Raw genomic sequence first — 20,000 nt, forward strand, 5'->3', positions numbered from 1 at the left:
GATAACTACGAGGAAGATTACATCCATCCCCAGCATCACCCTCATCATTCGCACCACATGCACCCAGCAAATGTCCATCACCGAAGCTTGCCACGAGCACCTCTCCACGCCAACCACCGACCCCCTGTGGAGCAGGTCGGCACGAACACGCACGCGACTTAGAAATGCGTTCAGAGCTGTTTACACAGGTTGACGTGACGCAGGCTCTCGCCTTCAGGATTTTAAAAGCAATTTAAATTTCATATTTGTCATTTCACCACGAATCAGTTGTGGTTAGAACTGACAGCATGAAATTTCCCTTTTCTTTTTCCCTCAGTCTTTTCTCTCTCAATTCCATTTCTTCTTGCCAAAATTATTTATATCATTTAGAAAAATAGGCCTGAAGGGGACACATGAGTGTTTTTGATTGAAGGTATTTCTATGTGAGATTAGTTTATGTATCATTTATCTCTCAATCACGCTCACATCCAGCCTTGCCTGAGGACAGACTTAATTTGGTTGTTTGAACACCGTTAACGGATAACAAACTGATTCTGTTAGTAGCCCAAAGTTTATGTATATTTCCCTGAAAACAGTGTAAATGTGCATAAGCATGTGCTTGCCTGTAGGTATGCATTCGCAGACGCATGCAGAGGTGCACACCTGAGCCTTTGTTGATGTCATGTAAGCACACGAAACCACTGACAGGAGAGAGGAATCTTCAAAGAAAGACGGAGATGATGACTGCCACAGCACCGACTGATAAAACTTCTTGTATTCTGCATGTAATTTAAACTCATCACAGCTCTTTTCAGTCACTGATCGGGGGGGATTCCAAACTCTGAACATGTGTGCGCGTGGTAGATTGTGGGAGGGTTAAGATGAATACCTGGGGATTTCCACTGAGTCGAATTTTGTTTGTTCTATTCGATATGCATTATTGCATCTTTATATACTTTACATATTTCTCAAACCTCTTTCTAAAATGGAATCAACCATGCAGCGGGCATCCCCTGCATTCAGTAACTAAACACACACGCACGCTTCAAAGCACACAGCTGTATCCATGCATCACCCCACACATACCTGAGCAACATGTAAAGATTTCAATACATTTTTGCTGTTAGCGCCTGTGAATCTAAAATACATGCATACTTGCAGCGTTCAGTCTAAATCTATATCTGAAGAAAGTCTATAGGAATGCAGACTATGTTCCACTGAAACCACCTTGTAACCCCACAAGCACTACTTTAACACCTTGCTTGTGTTCTCTATGTTATGTTATATTTTAAATTTGCCTTGGTAAAATATTATCCCACTATTAAACCACATTGTTTCTTCGTATCACTTGCAGCCACAGTAGACTTTCTCCTGAACTGTGAACAGCAGGGGTTTCGTTTTTACTATCACACATTACTCCACGTCACTTTGTACTTATAAATATCTTTGCCTCAGTATGACTACCCGGTGCAGTTTTACTGCAACAGTGTTTATAGTGTTTGACATATGAAACAGTGCCTCTCTGCAAGTGATACTTCAACTTTTTCAAGTTGGACTGAAAACAGCTTGCAAAAAAAGTATTATTAGGGTTTCTGGGAAATCTTGTTAAGAATGTACAGAATAACAAAATAAGTCATAAATCTGTGGCGATTGGCTGGATTATGCTCACTGCTCAGGGTGAATTTTTATGTCTATACAAGAGAACTGCGATGGCTCTTCCTTTCTGTGCGGCGTTTGGGGGAAAACGAAAGCCGAAGATTAAAACGCAACGTGCAAGAATAAGAAAAGGAATGGGAAAATGTTCACAGAGAACAGATTAGACCTTGGATTAGAGAAAAGAAATTGTGAAATGTGTGATAGCAGTTTTCTCTGCGGTAACGATGAAAATCATTCTCTGAAGTCTGGAAACTAGTTGTTGCCGTTTCCTTGGAAACGTCTGTTCTTGCGAGCTTTGCTATTCAAACACACTTTAATGGTTTTGCAAAGTCTGACGTCAAACAGATCACCGCGTTGTGTAAACTTTGTAAAAACTCACTTTAAACTAAAAGTGGCAGCATGTCGGGCCGGTCGCAGCCCACGAGACAAAAGGACGCAGTGGAATGGGAGAAATGTCTGTGTCTGAAATTCAGATGCTAACTCCTGGCCTCGGTCATGACTCAAGGAAAATAACAGACGCCCTCGGTTTTCAGTGTCGTGACAGGTCAGGGCACTAGCAGAAGGAAATCGCGGGCGCATTTTATATTTTGAAAGATATTTCCAGTTTTGAAGATGCTGACGTTACTTAGATCCTGATTTTACTTCGATGCTGATAACGATTTAGCCAGCGTGGAGACCGTCCAGCTGCAGATGTTTTACAGAGTTCATTTCCCTGTTTATATGTTATTTGTTATTGTTGCACATCTGCTCCAAGTGTTTTCTCTTTACCATGTTTGAAAAAGGGTGAAGGATAATAGCCTTGTTAGGGTTCTTTCCTTTTCTTTTTTATAACTTTAATTGAAAAAAAAATTGGTTTTTTGCCCTGGTTGCATTGCCACAAAAGAGAAACATGAACGTGTCAGTCAACACTACATCTTCACCTTCCTGTTCTGCATTTAGGATTTTTTGGTACCCTTGTGTCAAACACACAGTTTAAAATGACCAGCAGACCCTGTTGACAGAGGTCAGATATGCCACCTCATTGTTTTTTCCTCATTTCTGATCTTTGACCTTATGGGAAACTTCAGCAATTAACTTGACTTCCCTGAGGTCATAGTGTTTATCTCCAAACACTGGTCTTCACGTTTCTTTTGCCTCCTTGCAGTTTAACTGACATGTTTAGTTACGCTTTTCCCCCCAAAAAACATGTTGTTCTGTCTCTCTGTCTCACCTCTAGTTGATATTGTTTTGCCTCTGCTCGTGATTTATCCACTCCACCAATTTCTGTCTTTTCCTTCTTTAACATCTAGTGACATCTCTCTTTCTCCATTTCCTTACTGTCCCTTCTTTTCCTCCGTCATTCCCATTTCAGTTATAATAAACAAGTGTGGCTAGGTCAGTGGTTCAGTCCGTTGCCGGGTCCAGGAACACCACTTGAAGGATGATTGATGATGATAATGATAATGATGATGAAGAGGCTCTCCATGCTCACCCTAGAGACCACAATGCTTTTCCAAGATACAGCTAGTGCCATGAATAACATACCAGTGACCACACATGCACTTTTTTTTTTGCAATGCGTTTGCATTTGCACGTGCTCACACACGCACACATACGCGCTGCAAATTTAAGACGCGTGAGCACACATCCATGCGCTGGCATGTTGGATACACAAACACGAGAATACACTTTCAAGTTTTCCAAGGCGCCAAAACCACATCTCATTCAAATCTCATTGCCACAGTTATCAGGTTCAAACCAATCCTCTAACTGTACTCCCAGGCCCCTGCTTAATTAGTAATGGAGTTAGTGAGAGGACAAGTGAAAAATACTCTGAGGTGACATGCACAGGATGTGGATTTAGCACCCTGGGTTTGTGTCTCAGCATGGAGTCTGTGCAGTTTGACGGGCATGTTGCGTTCATGTTGCTCTCATTTAGGCATGCCAGCTCCGCTGCCAGATGCTTGGCAATAGCCTCGGAAGGAAATAGAAAGCAGCCATAAAGTGTTTATCAGAGACAGAATTATACAACCTTTTCTTTTAGATTGTTGTTCTTTATTCTAAGTCCTAACATGCTGGCTGCTTCAACTTTATGAGAAGTAGCACATGGTATTTGGCCTGTTTGTGTGTCTGTGTGTGTGTGTTTAACCTGGCAGAATGAGTGGTTATAGGTCTGGCTCTGTTTACGGGGCCTGTCACAGCCATTCACTGCACGTTAGCTTTTAGCACGTAGCATGTTCCATTGAAAGGCCATTATATCTATAGCTTAGCTGCTGAGATGTAGCCTACTGAGTTTACCGAGCTTGTCACAACTACTCAGTTCAACCAAAGCCACCGTGGAGTACAGCCAAGATTTTTTTTTTGCTGGAGTGTCACATTAGCATAGACTCTGCTTTACTGAAGCCTATTTTAGCATTGTGCAGGCAAGGGTTTGGCTATAGTGAGCTGCCAGGTCATGCTAACTATCATATTGTAAGTGTCTAAGTGAATTAGCCTTCTGGTTAGCAGGGCTCTTGTCTGCACAGTTTCAGTCTAAAGGAAACACCTTATGTGTTTAGTTATTGGTTTCTAACAATCACACTGAGGAATGGTGATATCATGCACAGCTTTTCTGAATGAGAGCATGAGCAGGATTGTTTGGATTTAAAGTCATCGGGGTTTAAGGCTGGACAGAGAAGTTAGTTAAAGAGACTCAACCCAATAAACCAGAATTTGCGCAATGAAATGATAAGAATGATGATGCATGTTTTTACTGTTCACTCACAGGATGATGAAGAGGGAATATGGGCATGATGACCACCAACATGACCACCCACATCTGTTTCTTCACAGTGAGTTTCCGCACAGCTGTTGTTACACCTTAGGCTAGTTTTGAAGTTAACATTAGCCCTTGCCAGAGTGTCATACTGTACATGTGTTCCAAATACTTTAATGATCGTATACACAATGCACTTCTTCAGTAGGCTGAGTAACCATTAGACAGGAACACTGATGATACCACAATAACCACAGCATTACCCAACTCTGACACAGGAGAGTGGAATAGAGCCGACTTTTCCATTGCTCGGGGAAGTTTCATTCAGTTTTATGTATATGTTTAGAGTTTTTAGGCTGCTTTTCAGAGAAGTGTTCATATGCTGATTGTGCTGAGTGTGGCGCATGCACTCTGGGCTCTATAGGAAACTGTGTGTTATTGGACCTATATACACCCAGCAGCCTAAAGCGAACATACCAGGGCCCATAGGTGATAAAAACGACACAGTGAGAAAAACCAGAGATGGATGAGTCTCTCTCCGCACCCCACTTTTTCAGTCACAGTAAAGTTTTACCGCACTACTCCACCCTATTGTGTGCCAGTGTGTGGGGTAGCTAATTATAATACAACACAGAACAGCCATGAAAGGGTTTTTTTCAAGGCTGAAAGCTAAAAAAGCATAAAATGAAGAATGTCAAGTCATAAAGCATAATTCCTGTTTGGGGAGTTTTATATCGAAGCCCCCCCCCCCATGGGCTTAGGGTCCCTTTGAACACAGACGTGCAGCAAGAGGTCTGTGCAGGGAGGTAATGGTTTGCTTCGAGCTAATACGTGTGTGTGTGTGTGGTGTAAAAGAGACATATAAATGTACATATGAGGGACAACAAAGGTAGGGAAAGCGAGATGAAAAAAGCAAAAGGGCCCTTATGTATTTATGTGGGAATGGGAGCGAAAACCAGGCTGCATAGTGTACTCATAGTTTCCAGTGCATCTCATTCCTTTCCCCCAGTAATCCACAGGTGGACCATCACAAGCAGACTCTGCCTCTAACCTCAACAACTTAGAAGTTGTGCACTTTGCCCCAGCACTGCTTTTGGGATTAAGAGTCCTATAGCGTGAGCAAATGGTTTGCCTTTCTGCAGTGCAAAGCGTTTGAGTCTTCAGCCACGTTGTTTGTGTGCGCATTCGCAAGTGCTCGTGTGTGTGTGTGCATGTATGTGTGTTGAAGTGAGTGTTGGGGAGCTATACAGTGGCGGAGCAGCCCACATAGCCTATAATCCAGTCCATGTGTGCTGAGAATGCAGCAGTGTCAGGATTCACCGTAATGAAACAGACCACACTGCCCCCTTTCTCCCTCTCTTTCCATCTCTCCATCTTTTTTCCATCTCTCCTGCTCTCTCCACCTTTCTTAGGGTTTAACTTTGCCCTGCTCTAACACATTTTCCTTAAGGTAAATCTGGAATTGGACCCATGATTAGCCTACTGCTTTAGTATCTCCAATCAGATATCATGATCTTCTGCGTATACTTGTGTATTAGTTCTTCTTATCCTAATCTAATAGAATAAGCCAGGCACATTAGCCTTTGGTGCAGAGTGGTGTTGTGGCTAGCGATATCAGTGCTGCTCATCTATCCACTGCTGTTATTCTGGCAGTGCAAAGCACGAGCGCAGCTAACGTGTATTAGCCATCCTCTATGGGAGAACAGATGGGAGCTATTCAGTGGTATGTAGCTACAGCGCAATAAGGCCAGACCTAATCCCCATATCCTGTCCCTGAGTGAGCCCTCCCTAATATGAGCAAACAGAGATGACAGCACCGATAGACAAATAGCCAGGGATCTGTGTGTCTGGGCGCTTGTGTGCATGCTAGATTTTATTGGTGTTTCTTATGGATAACCTTGGGTCCCGGTGCTAGGCTGCATTCCACAAGAACCTAAGTGCTGAGTTTGAGTTGGCAACTTTGAGTTCTAAACATCCAGGTGTGGATTTGTATTGGTTAGCCATGGTTCTGTCTTACATACTCTGATTGGCTCATTGAGGCTGTGTATGTCCTGCTGTTGATTACAGAGGTTTTGTTTACCCGCTGGCCTCCTAGACCCCACCTCTAATGAAATAAGAATGTCCTTTTGGAGTGAGAGCAGAAGAGAAGGGGGTCAGAGGAAAAAGTGAGGGAGAACATGAGGCCAAAAGAGTGAAGCACAGTGTGGGGGGTTTCTGGAAACATTATGCTTTTATCCCACCATGAAGCTATTTGTACTGAATAAAGCAAAAAGAAGCTCAGAGGCTTTCCGAGTGAGGACAGAAATGTGTTTGTGTACTTGTATGTATTTGTGTTTGCTCACATGCATGTGTGTGCACGCACTTTGTTCAGGTTAAAACAAGTCAAGAAGATGGCTTTCATTTGCCCACTCTTTGTTCGCAGAGGATACAGTGTTTGTATGGCAACATTGTGTATGTTTGCGAGCATCCCAAGAGTGTCTATGTGCAGCGGTGGATTGCTAACCTGTTGATCATTGGCAAATTTTAAGTACATCTCAGAGCACGAGGGGAGAACAAAGACAAGAGAAAAAAGCCCAAAATCCAAACTGTTTAATCCTGGAAGTATTTTTCTCTTTGTTGGTTTGTTTGTTTTTTGGATCCAGCCAATCTAGGATCATTAGGAAATGACACATGGTCGTGGTTAGCTAGCAAGTCAAGATGAAGTTTAGAAGAATGCACAACATAAACGACATTGTCAGAAACATCACAGTCCTCTTAATCCTCTGTCAGCCTATTGAATGGATTTTACTTAACAAATGGAGTGGACATGGAAATAATTAAAGGGCAGAGTGGAGCTGAAATCCAAGCCAGATTAAAGCACAGCAGCTTTGGGGGCCATGTGAGCAGGTAAAAGTTTCATCTCCTCATCTTCCTCCTGTGCACTGCAGGCCAGAGCTTACTATATCTTAGTCCAGCATAAAAGGACTGATAATTGTTTAGCTCTACTCTAACTCCGTGTGCGAGCCACATTCCCCATCCATACAGTTGTATCCCTTTAGGCACTTTCTGTATTACATACACACTCACACTTGCATCGGGAGTATTTTGGGCTTCAGTATCTTGCCTGAGGACACTTTGACAGACACACTGGAGAAGCTATGGATCAAACCACTTCTTCTACTGAGGGTCTCTCGGTTCATGTTTTGCCTTGACAAACATAGCTGATATGTTAGCGTCCAATTTCGTTAAGAAATAAATACAAAGCTGAATCCTAATCTTAACGAACTGTAACCTTGAACAAAGTTTGAGTTTTTTTGCTTTTTATATAGTGAAAGTGGATAGGGGGCCTTTTATGTCCCCAGAAGGAGGAATTCGCATTTAAAATGTCAGCAGAATACAGTATGTAGTAATATATGAAGTACTCCTGGTATGCACACTCACTCACCCTCAGAGTGGCAGAGCTGGCCAGAGCTTTCTGTCTGTAGTTTTGAGTCATAACCAGAAGACTGGGAGTGATGCTTTCTAGAGATTACTCCCCTTGAAGGTGTTGATCTCTTTAAACATACATAGATTTTAACTGGGATCTGTTCTGTTAAACATAAACACCAGATATCTCAGCCCATTGCATACTTTTAAGAGATAAAATCTCTTCTATCCTCTGTTTATGGCCATCAAACAAAGTTGCCCTATAGGTTTTCTTCTAGACATCACTATTCTGTGTTTTTTCTTCTTTTCTTGCAACAGCCTGCTGATTATAAATGAGCTCCAGGTATAAAATAAATATAAAGTTGTATGTGCATATCCATGAAATTGAGCTTTCACAGACCATAAGTGCTGTGCACCATAGAGATGGCTTCTGTAAATGCAGTTTTACAGCCCATAATCACAGCTGTCTTTATCTTCATAACAGACCTGAGACCAAAAGTTCCTAAGTAGTTGTAAAAGAAACTAACATCATATAAAAATATAATGTGATAATTTCAGTCTCACGTTGTTTATAGATTTCTAACTGTAAACAAAATAGCAACCTTAACTAGCTTATCACTACATCATTTAAACTCCCCAGCTAATTCAACAGGCTCCTCTTTTCAACTGCTCAGAAACGCAGGTTTCTAATCTGGCAGTCACCTGGCACATCGCAGAAACACATCACATGTAAACATGGTCAAGACGACTTGCTGAAGTTCAAACTGGGGGAGAAAGGTGATTTTCGTGACTCTGAATGTGGCACGATTGTTGGTGCCAGACAGACTGGCCTGAGAATTTCAGAAATCCCAGCAGATCAGAAACTATTCTACTGGGATTTCCCCACATTTTCTGTAGGGTTTACAAAGGATAGTTTGAAAACGAGAAAATATCCAGTTAGCAGCAGTTCTCAGGGCGAAAATGCCTCGTTGGTGCCAGAGGTCAGAGCAGAATAGCCAGACTGCTTGGAGCTGTTAGGAAGGCAACAGTAACTTAAATAACCACTCATTAGAACCAAGGTATGCAGAAGAGCATCTCTGAACACACAGCACAAAGAGTCTTGAAGCAGATGGGCTACAGCAGCTACACCAGATGCACTCTTGCAAGCTAAAAGCATGAAACTAAGGCTACAGTTCACAAAGGCTCATCGAAACTGGACGACAGAAGGTTGTTGCCAGGTCTGATGAGTTTCTACTGCAGAACTAAAAGAACATATAGACAGAATCCATTGCCAGCCTCAACGGTATCAACCTTAGTACCGATTGAGCATTGTTTAAATGAGTATTGTTGTTGCCCATGTTCACTGATTTTCCCATCTACTGATGGCTGCTATCAGTGGATAATGATAATGCATCACTCCACAAAGCTCAGAGATTTTAAATTTGGTTTCTTGAACATGACAATGAGTTCGCTGTACTCGAATGGCCCCTACAGTCACCATATGCCAGTCCAACAGAGCACCTCTGAGATGTAGTGGAGTGAGAAACTTGCATCCTGGATGTGCAGCTGACGATTCTGCAGTAACTGCAGAATGTTTCCAGCACTTTGTTGAATCGATGCCACGAAGAATTAAAGCAGTTTTGAAGGTTTGCTGGTACCAGCTGGGGATCCAACCCAAAACCAACAAGGTGTACCTGGTAAAGGGAATAATGTAAGTAGCTTCCAGTGAAAAATGAGGCCAGCAGCTGACACAGCCCTGCCACTATTTCCTGCACCGTGTGCCAGGTTAGAACTAGCAAACAACTATTACCCCACGCATTCAACTATTACCCCATGCCTGAAGAAATATCATCTCCTTTATATCAACAGTAAATGTTCATTAATGAATACACTGGATTTTCTAAACAGTCAGTCGGCTCGAGGCGGCGCTTTATAAATCATACCCTTAATTTATGTGTGAAAATAAAATATTGTTGAAGCAATTATAGTTTGGGTGGTGCCACTAGAGTCTCGTCAGAAACAGAAACTACACTGGGTCATTGAACTCAAGTACCATGTTGTTTGTTGTGTTTCTTATAGGAAGTCGTTTCCTATAATTCCAATATTTTGTCTACCTTATTAAAGTTGTAGTCTACTAACCAGCAGCGTGTGCACAAAATCTGAATGTATTTGGGTAATGTTTGGGTTAATGATACGTCTTTGTTCAAAGCTGTGCTGCGCCATGTGTCTTTGGTAGTCAGTGAACCATGGCTTAGGGGTCAGTAGAGGCGTCTGACCGAGGCCATCCTTCAGCTAGCTGTCAGCATAATCAGTCTGTGAAGTCAAAGGTGGTTCCACCAGGTTGAGCAGGAGTGGAGGGAAGTCGATAGCTCAGCAACACCTGAGCACTGACATCTGAGTATGCTGTATGTAGTTCAATTAAAAAGAAAAAACAACAACAACTTGGTTATGTTCTAAACTTCTTTTGGCAGTGCGAGTTGCTGCTTCTCTTTGTGGCAACTTTTAAAAAATGTAGTTTATTTGTGTGGCAAATCTGAAGACCGTGTCTTGAAAAGGTTAAGAAGAAGCTAAACCCTACTCAGGGCCACATTTTTACTTAAGTTATACTGTAAAAATCGAACATACTTGCTTTTGAAATGCAAAACATTTCTTTAATGTAGGTGAAGAGCAGCGACAGGGATGCTTTGTCACTGTCGGTGTGTGAAGCTGTAGACAGATGTAACCCACAGACACTTTTGCAGCTGCAGCAGGTCTAGAAGGAGGAAATGTGGAAGAGAGAAAAGAAGGAAAGAATAAATAGTGAAGCAGACAAGTTTATTCGTGTGTGTGTGTGTGTGTGTGTGTGTGTGTGTGTGTGTGTGTGTGTGTGTGTGTGTGTGTGTGTGTGCTTTTTTTGAAGTTCTGTGAAGAAGAAGACAATTAAACACCTGATGTGGGGATCATAAGGTGGTTTGTCTTAGTAAGCTCCCTTTCCCCACCCGCAACACGCTCATTACGCAGGCAGAGACATGGCCACATGTACAATGGCTCATGCAAACCTGCGTTTGCAGGAACGACTAATATTTGGCTTTTTAAATTCTGTAATTGCAAGTAAATCCCTATTCATCAGTGCTTATCCATGCAGTTAAAATGTACATGTGCGAGCAGCTTGTCAGAATCAATCTACAAAGCCCTGTGTGGCCCACCTCAGTAGCCCAGCCAAAATATGGAGATCTGAAGACTTTTCTGCTAATTGGTTGTATTAGACACACACCTTCCTTCACTAAGCCACACAACTGTCCTCTTGGGTATGAAAAGGGGTTTCTTACTCAAGCCACACAGTGCAGACCAAAATGTAATTCTTCTTTTGGCCACTGATGATGGGATGAATCAGAAACTTGTTGCATCATAGGATCATATGGGGCCCTAGGGGGCCCTAGTCATAACCTATTAGATGCTTATCATTTATACAGTCTTGTTGACGTACCAATTAAGTAAATATTTTCAGTGGTGCTCTCAACAGCTTTATAAGAAGCTCATTTTGTTGGGTTTTTTGTTTTCATCCTTGTCCTAATGATTTATCCAGCTAATACAGACGTATCACTAGTATTCAGAAGTGGCCTTCTCCTGATTGGATGGACATTTCACTGGTATTGAATAATATTGTTACTTTCTTATATTACTGACAAAACATTTACAGTTTGCAGACCGAGTGAGAATGTAAGCTGGAATACTGAACTCCCTCATCTTCCCCTCTCTGTCTGAACATGCCAGGTATGATTCAGTCTGTAAGCTCTTCTTCTCTGTACAAGTTAGCCCACAGTCATAAATCAGTCCACCTTGAACTGTCGCTGTTTTTCACCTTTGTCTTCCTCCTTTTTCTTCTCTCGGTTTTATGCTTCATTATTTATTATCGCTGTCACTTGTCAAGTCAAGTCAAGCTTATTTATAAAGCACATTTAAAAACAACCAAGGCTGACCAAAGTGCTGTACAATAAAATACAAATATAAAATACAATAAAACACAAGTACATAAAACACCTCACTGATAAAACAATAAGTTCTTCTTCAAATGGATTTGCTCAAGACACATTCACCTTTTAAATTTCCTTTAGATCTAGAATATTGGAAATACATATTTAAATACTGCGTCGCAGGAGTGGTATATCGGCACAAACTGGGAACGATATTGATTAACTGAATAGGTTTTAACTGTGCAGCAAGTTGTGTGTGTAAACGAGAGTTCAAGAACGAGGGAAAAAAGAGAGTGAGAGATCCTGGCAGGATTAAAAGGGTATTTTCAGCTCATTGTGATGGCAGCACACAAAATCCTTTCCCTCAGGAGAAACTTGCACCTGGGGAGGCACTTTGAGCATCTGTGGGTTTGTGCGTGTGCGTGCCTGTGTATGAGACATACAGAAAAGTAACTGTGCATAAGGTACCTCAAAGGTGAGATCCTGTGTTCAAGCTGGATTACACCCCAAAGAGAAAGTGTGAACGTGCACAAAGAAGCACTGATAGAGGGGAGGCACTGGGATTTGCAAACAGAAAAAAATGGGAATCACACTCTTTTCCTTTTAAACCAGTTATTTTCTTCAGACTTCCTATGCTCTCCTGAGTTCCCTGTCTTTAACAGACACACAAAGACACATGCAGCCACACTAAAAGCTCTAAAAATACCACAGAGCCTCAGGTCTAGGGTAAGGCCTCTGTTTCCCAAACTGTGTTTTTAACATATAGACCCAGCCCTAGGCTGCCAATCATAGATGTGGCTGCTGCTCCGAGGCAGAGGGCTATATTCAGAGGCAGCATGTGGTGGGGGGTTGCCACAAAATAGGGGGATTCACACCTGCTGACTTTACTATATATGGCTACTTACCGAAAGGATGTAACACCCTGAAACATAGCACGTTGGATACCTCAGCTCAAGTACTGCTGCAAGATCTTGCACACGCATGTATGCAGAAATAGATACATTTAAATTGCCTAATAGAAAGCAAACAGTTATGATCAAGATTGACACCCATGGAAACCACGTGGCTGAGAAAAAACACTAAATGTATTTTAATAAGTAATAGAAGAAGGAATTTCACTATTTTCTTTCCCTGTTGTAGACGTGCCAGAGCTGCTATCAGACACCCCTTGTAGAATTGAAGAGGAAAACTAACAGGAATTTACCTGTTTCCTCTCACTGAAAGTCAGGCTTCATATCTTGGGCTATCACTGAACTACTGTAATAACAACCTTTGCACTGCCACTCAACATTAGGGCTGACCACTAATTAGGCCGTCTATAGCTGCAGGCTGCATTTTATTTCTCACACTAGCTGAAAACATTTTCCCGAACATTGTCCTCATTTATTAAATAGATGAGCTGTGTTGATGTTTGTAACACTGCAGCATTTTTAATGATAATTAATTATTTTGCATGAAAAAAGAGGCACTGACACTTTATGTCAGCGACCTTTTCAACTCTGCATAATGTTTGTTGATCTTAAGCTTCAAATCCCAGAATGGCTCGCGGGTCTCTTGCTGCAGGGTACCTATGTGACACGGGGAGCAGAAAGAAAGCCCCTGAGTCTTAGGGCTACAGAATAAACTTCTCATTTGAGCCCCACAATGAAAAAATGTGTATAAACTCCTGGCTCAGATGCAAGTTAGTCCAACACAGATCAGCTTGTTGGGCTGTGTAGTGTGTTTTCAACCAGGTTATGTTTTTCAGTGAAACCCTAGAGTTGGATGTCAGAGTGGACGCTTTCTCTGTCACTAGATCGGCTCAGACAAGCAGATTAATGCTCTCTGTGTCCCTCACAGCTTACTGTATGTCACTGCTATTATCCTTGACATCCAACCAGTGGGTCAGGATCCTTTACATGGGTGTCTTTCCCATACATGTACGCACTTACACCCACATGCACACGTACATATAACTTACACATGTGCAACTGAACTTACTCTCCCTCTGGTTCCCTCTCTCTTATCTGGCCCTGTGGAAAAGCCACACTTGTACGATGACATTCAGCACAGGATTAAAGCCCATGTAAGACCCTCCTCAGTTTACACTGCCACTGCCAAGAAGGGATCTATACAACCACACACTCTCATGCAATCCTGTACACACTCTGGCTGAGACACAACTCCATGCGCACACACACACACAGTTGAAGCGTAAGGGGAAAGCACAAACTGGTTTGTGTGCCTGTGGACTCATACATACTCAAATGCCTTCATGCGTTGTTGTTTAGCATGTTGTCCTCTTATTACTCCAGACCTATGGAGATGTCTCTGCTTACCAATTGCCATGCACATGCAGCGCATGCAGCAGTGCGAACACTCATGCGTCCATTTGCCTTGCCACCATCCTCATTGCTTTCATCTCTGAAACAAGGGTCTAAGCCTAGACACCCACCTCATTTGAGTCATGTGTGCACACACACACACAAACAGTCCCCTCTACCTACAGGCACAAACTCACATATATGTGGTACTGTTAGTACTCAGGGTAGATTGAACACAGACTCCCTCAGTTTTAGGAACGGTGAGGCTAGATGTGGTCAGGCCCTTAGTTAAGATGCTGTGCTTTGTATCTAGGTCACATTGTGTGTGACTTTTGTTTCTGCGCTTACCTCCAGGGTTTGTTGGTTAGGTCTGGAGTGGATTCTCACTGGAATGCATTCTGATTGGACTAGACAGCAGTCCTTTTCTGATTGGTTGTTTGTCCCAAGGCTTCCATTTTGAGGGTTGCTTTGAATCAGTGCATCTCCGTCTCCTCCTCTTCTGTTCGCTGTGCTCTTTTCTTTCTACTCCTCTATATCTCGTAGATTGCCGCCAGCTGAGTGTTTGATGTGAATGTGTTTGACTGGCTAAAACAGAACCAGCAGTGGGCTCTTCTGTGTTTCTGCTGATGGAGTGATACTCAATGCGTGGATCATTGCCTATAGTAACTTTATGTGATAAGTGGTCAGTTAAACTGGGCCTCATAAATAAAATGAGTAAGAACTATCATATATGGCAGATGTGATGGGGTAGGTTTGAAACCCCTGCTACTGATACGTGTTCACAAATGCACTGCTGACCTTCTAGAGAGTGTCTGATAGAATATGCAGATCCAGCTTTCAGCCTGATTCACCTTTGTGTGAAAATGTGTGTTTTTCTTTCACAATATACACAGAGAGTTGAGAAGAATGTCAACAGCTTCAGATCTGTGTGAGTCTTTGACTTTTCAGGCCCGATGGTTTAATTTGATTGATTTCATGAAAAATGGTAAATGGTCTGTATTTGTATAGCGCTTTACTAGTCCCTAAGGACCCCAAAGCGCTTTACGCAACCAGTCATCCACCCATTCACACACACATTCACACACTGCTGATGGCAGCTACATTGTAGCCACAGCCACCCTGGGCCGCACTGACAGAGGCGAGGCTGCCGGACACTGGCGCCTCTGTCAGTGCGGCCCACCCGTTGCCACCACCGGTAGGCAACGGGTGAAGTGTCTTGCCCAAGGACACAACAACCGAGACTGTCCAAGCCGGGGCTCAAACCGGCAACCTTCCGATTACAAGACAAACTCCCAACTCTTGAGCCACGATCGCCCCAAAAAATGAAAAAAAGGACCCTGGATTGGGTGCGTGGATGAAAAAAGAGGACTGCTATTTTAGTGATACTATACTTTGGTGACGTGAGAAGACCTAAAATAGACAGTCAGCCCACTTTTTAAAAACCACTTATATCACCAGACTGTAATGCTAAATATGAACTGTACTCTAGCAGTTTGATAGAGGCAGAGAGATTTTTGTAGTCATTCTTTCTCAATCCAAGCACAGTAGAGCGTGGCAGGATAAAATATAAAACCATCATCAATAGGTACTATTGCACCTATGCTTTACTCTAATATCCTCTCCTGGAGTGACCTGCAGCAAGGCTTCAACTCTGCAGCCATGGGATTAGCTTCACTGGTGGGTGGTCCTCCTATTGCTGATCTTAGATCAGCATCACATTCTGTTCTTTACTCTCTCTAGGTGTTGGGATTATGGATCAGGTTAGGTTGCTGAAGTTGGACCATTTGATCGAACTAATGTTTAGGTTGATTTGGACACATTTATATGTTGCACTTGTCCCCTTATATGAGTAACCTTGAAAGCTCCTGGACTCAATCCCCACCCTTGCTGGGAGAAGCTGGCTGGGGAGGCTAGAGCTCTAGTATTACTGCTGAGTGCGAGCATTCAAAAGCCAGATCAAAACTGGCCATGCAAAATTTACTCGCTTGCTGTAGTGAACAGCAGGTGGGACAGGAAATAGTGTGTCAGCTAGCCAGCTAACATTAGCATACCAGACGCTTAAAATGATCCATATCAAACATTTTATTCACTCTGTACTTGTGCTCGCTACAAGGCATGCAGATGCCGCTAGTTTACACTCACCAAGCAGCTATGGAAACACAGAAAGGCCAAAATAAATACTCTGAAGATAGATGGATGTTAACTAGACTTGTTTTGCTGCTGTGGCTGTTTGCTGAGGTGGGATCGACCGCAAGAGGAAGTAATTGAAATGTTTGGCAATTGTTTTTGGTGCGACTGTGGCTTTAGTCAGCTAACAGGTATGCTTGGTGATATGTGGCAAGGTGTTCCTTACTGGATAAATTACAGGTTACCTAAAGGACAAAGAACAGCCTGTGATGTTTGTAAGGAGTGTGTGACGTTACTCAAACGAGTCACAACCATGTGCAGTCAGTAGTGTAAGATCATGACCATCAATCATTGGGTTTTTTCCCTCTTTCTTGGCTTCCAACCTTTCCCTCCATCCTTGAACTCATCACTCTTGAGCGGTTAAGCTAGTTGTAATGAGGACAGTGAATTGGCATTTCGCAGTTACGCACGCACACACACACACACACACACACACACACACACACACACACACACACACACATAAAGAACCAGCACATGTTCTCCATAACAAAAAACCCACAAACAGACAGGTAGTGTGACAGAAACAGAGCTGTTGGAGGCCTGGTGCTCTCCCCGTCTGAAGGGATGGGAGCAGAGGACAATGTAAACACTCTGTCACACACATAAACAAAGCCCTGCTCAGATTTCACTGCACAGTTACAGAAAGCTCACCCTTTCTTTTATAGAGAAAGTATTTTTGTAATTTGTTTATGTGAGATTCCATGGACCTAATGGGAAAATGGCTTTTTCGGCATCATACCACACCTGAGTTCAATTTCACTAGCTTTCTCACAGACAGATCGTAAAGATGGCATGCCAGAATGGGTGCAATCTGTCTTTCTTTTCTGCATCTCAATTTAATTTCTCAGCCTTCCTCTCTCAGACACATTCTTTCTCTGTAACCCCCCCTCTAGCTCTCTGTTTCTCTCTTCTTCTCTTTCTGGTTTTGTCTCAATGAGCGATGCCTGTGCAGGCCAACTATTCAACAAAGAGCAGCAGGTGAATCACAGAAGTCAAAGAAATGATCTACGTTATGTTTGAGAATCCTTTCATTAGAAGGATTTTGGCTGATTATGAAGCCTGAGTTTGAAGTTATTTTGATTAGTTGCATTCAAATGTGACACCGCACACTCTTAGCTGTATATCATAGCTCCTCATTCTAATCACAAAGCTTCTCTACTGGCATTAACAACATGTGTACACACACACACACACACACACACACACATGCAGATGCACTATGTTTGGGTTATGCAAAACAAAAGCATAATTGGAAATAAAATCCAAGCATTCACTTAAGACAGTAATTTTAATATTTATTGTTTTATATTAATGTTGCTCCCCAACTGTCTAAGTTATCACACACCCACACACAAACTATACAAAAACATATGAATATGTTCACCCTTGGCCAGCTTTAACCACCCGCTGATTTAAAAAGATACCATGTGTTTAGCAGGACTGAAAACAACGGCCCAGCAGAACCTTCTGCATTGCAATGCAAAAGAACTGAAAGCAAGATACAAACATGTGTTTGCATTGCTTGCATTGTTTGCCTTCTAATTACATCGTTATTTCTCTGTGTAAAGTGCGTGCATGTCAGAGCTGTGTGCGTGTGCATGTTTTCCCCTGTAATGCCAGTCTTTGTGTCTGGAAGTGGTGTGTTTCACAGCAGGCATTCCAATCAGGCTAACCCAGTGTGCTTAGGTAATAACTAGGCTTAGCCATAATTTGTTTGTGTGTATGTTGTTGTACGCCATATATGTGTGTGTGTGTGTGTGTATCTGTGGGTGTTTCTGCTCATGTTCAAAGGAATAATTCCTTTTCATTTGACACATTCATACAAAAAGACAAGCCCGTCTATTTGAACTTGGAAACGAGCCATCCACAAATGAATGCCTTTCTGTTTCTGTTCTTCCAGCTTCTGTTGCTCCAGTCTTATTTCTTTCGTCCTGTTTAATTGGCAATTGGAACAACGTTGGCTGTTTAAACCTTTTTAAGCATGCCAGTGTGCTTTTTTATACCCTGGAAGATATCACAAAGAAAACAAGGCAACAACATGCTTGGCATTTTCATGTTGAGACTTCACCAATGGCAATCTCAGAATCACTGATTTAGGCACCCAGGTTTTCACATGTAACAGTTAAGGCAGGAGTACTGTCAACTTGTAGGATGGGGATAACTTGTCAAAGCTAAATCGCTTCTCCTACTTCTGTGCTTTGCCCTGAGTGCAGCACTGAGTGGAGTGGCGCACCCACCAAATATCTCTGCAGCGAATAACCATCAGCTGTCAGTCTTTTCTTCATGTCCTGTTTGAAAAATAGCTCCAAAATGACAGTTAAGCTGGTGCCTTTCAACAACACCATTTCAATTTAGCTGTGAAACACTTTCTGGACGTCCTTGTCAAACTTCAAACAAGAGAAAGTTCGTGTTCAAGGATTGTTTTCTACTGTTTCTTAATTGATTATAACAAAAAACAAAATAACAAGAGAAAGAATGAATGGAAACTCAAACTTTCAAGCCCCTTTCTTATCATATTGAGCTAATTGTGTTCACACCGCACCAGCTCCATCCCCGGATCTACGATGGGATGAAAGTGTTTTGAAAGATGTAATAAGTTCACCAGGAAACAAATCAAAGAGAATTGGTTTGTACATAAATTGCTTAAAAGTGTTTATTTTCTCAAAAACAAAACACATGCATTTAATTTCTTAATTCCAAGAAACGATCTGACTAGACCTTTGCTGCACATGCAGACAGCATTAACTGCGATCTGTCAGCGGTCCAGTTTTTGCAGTGGCGTTGTGACCTGTTTTGACCAGAAAGCAGACTTTGGCGGTTTGCTGGGGATATGCTTAGCGTGCAGGAGATGAGAATTAGGTAAAATCAGGTTAACGTTACTTAATCTGACAACAATTTTTTATATAAATGTTTTCTGGGACTTTTCAACGAGTCCCACAAACAGTAACATTACCTCCTCAGTCACAGTTGGTTGTGGTTTCATCAAAATCCCACTGTTTTATTTCAAAAAGAAAGAAATGAAAAGGAAAATCAACATTGCTAGCTAAAAGGTTCTGAACAGATGGCCTACGTACATTCCTCCCTACGTACACAAACTAGTATTACCAAACCCCTTTTTTAATATGAATAAAGCTAGCTACACTTTAAAGCTATTTCTGCTTATTTTGCAGTGATCGCTCATTTTAGAAAGCAGCGCTACATCACATCCAGCACTTGATACAACTGCATGGTTTCCTTAAGCGCCTGGATGATGGTGCTGCCTACCTGCAGTTTAATGTAAAATGAAAAGGACCACAGCTTCTAGGTTTTAAAGTGCAGTTTCTGAAAAGGATCACAGTGGTAAACATCCCAGCTTTTCAAAATGGGTTTGGAGCAACATGTCTTCTGCTCTGTGGAAAGAAATGTCATAAATGTTCACTCCACTGACAAAGATTTTTCATTTTCTCAGTGCCACAGATTCAGAAATGCTTGTATAAAGAAAACTAGACTTTTTAAAATAATAATAAATAATAATAATAATAATAACACCTTAATTATAACACAGGTTTTGTGATTTGTGTATAAGAGAAATCTTAGGATTTCTTTACTTAATACTTAAGCCTCTTGTTTTAGTAAGTAATTCTTTGAGGTTATTTAATAGAAGAAAAATAATGCTGTTCTCATAAATATACATTAATTAGTACGTAGTTATGTCTCCCAAGAATTTAATGCATTCTTATAAACTTAGAATGAATCAATTAACTATGCATAAGATGAGGATTTGTGAAATGTTGCCCCACTATCTTGAATACAGTGGGTAAG

At 41.9% G+C, this 20,000-nt stretch overlaps 1 protein-coding gene across 18 annotated transcripts in view; it reads left to right on the top strand.

The window, feature by feature from the left end:
- The window catches only part of LOC309696882 (ERC protein 2), a 162,488-nt gene that overhangs the window by 120,332 nt on the left and 22,156 nt on the right, over nt 1-20,000 (top strand). For 17 of the 18 annotated variants that reach the window (XR_014273688.1, XR_014273689.1, XR_014273690.1 and 14 more), the window contains 2 exons: nt 1-135; nt 4,381-4,445. The exon at nt 1-135 is cut by the window's left edge and continues 27 nt beyond it. Coding sequence is in view for 14 of the 18 variants with exons in the window: in XM_082518367.1 (XP_082374493.1) it covers nt 1-135; nt 4,381-4,407 (162 nt within the window). In the remaining 4 variants the exon portion in view is untranslated. Of the gene's footprint in view, nt 136-4,380; nt 4,446-20,000 lie in introns of those variants that run through there. The other variant, XR_014273691.1, reaches the window with a different exon arrangement.

The sequence above is a fragment of the Aulonocara stuartgranti genome (assembly GCF_965226115.1).
Source record: "Aulonocara stuartgranti genome assembly, chromosome: 20".
Lineage (NCBI taxonomy): Eukaryota > Metazoa > Chordata > Actinopteri > Cichliformes > Cichlidae > Aulonocara > Aulonocara stuartgranti.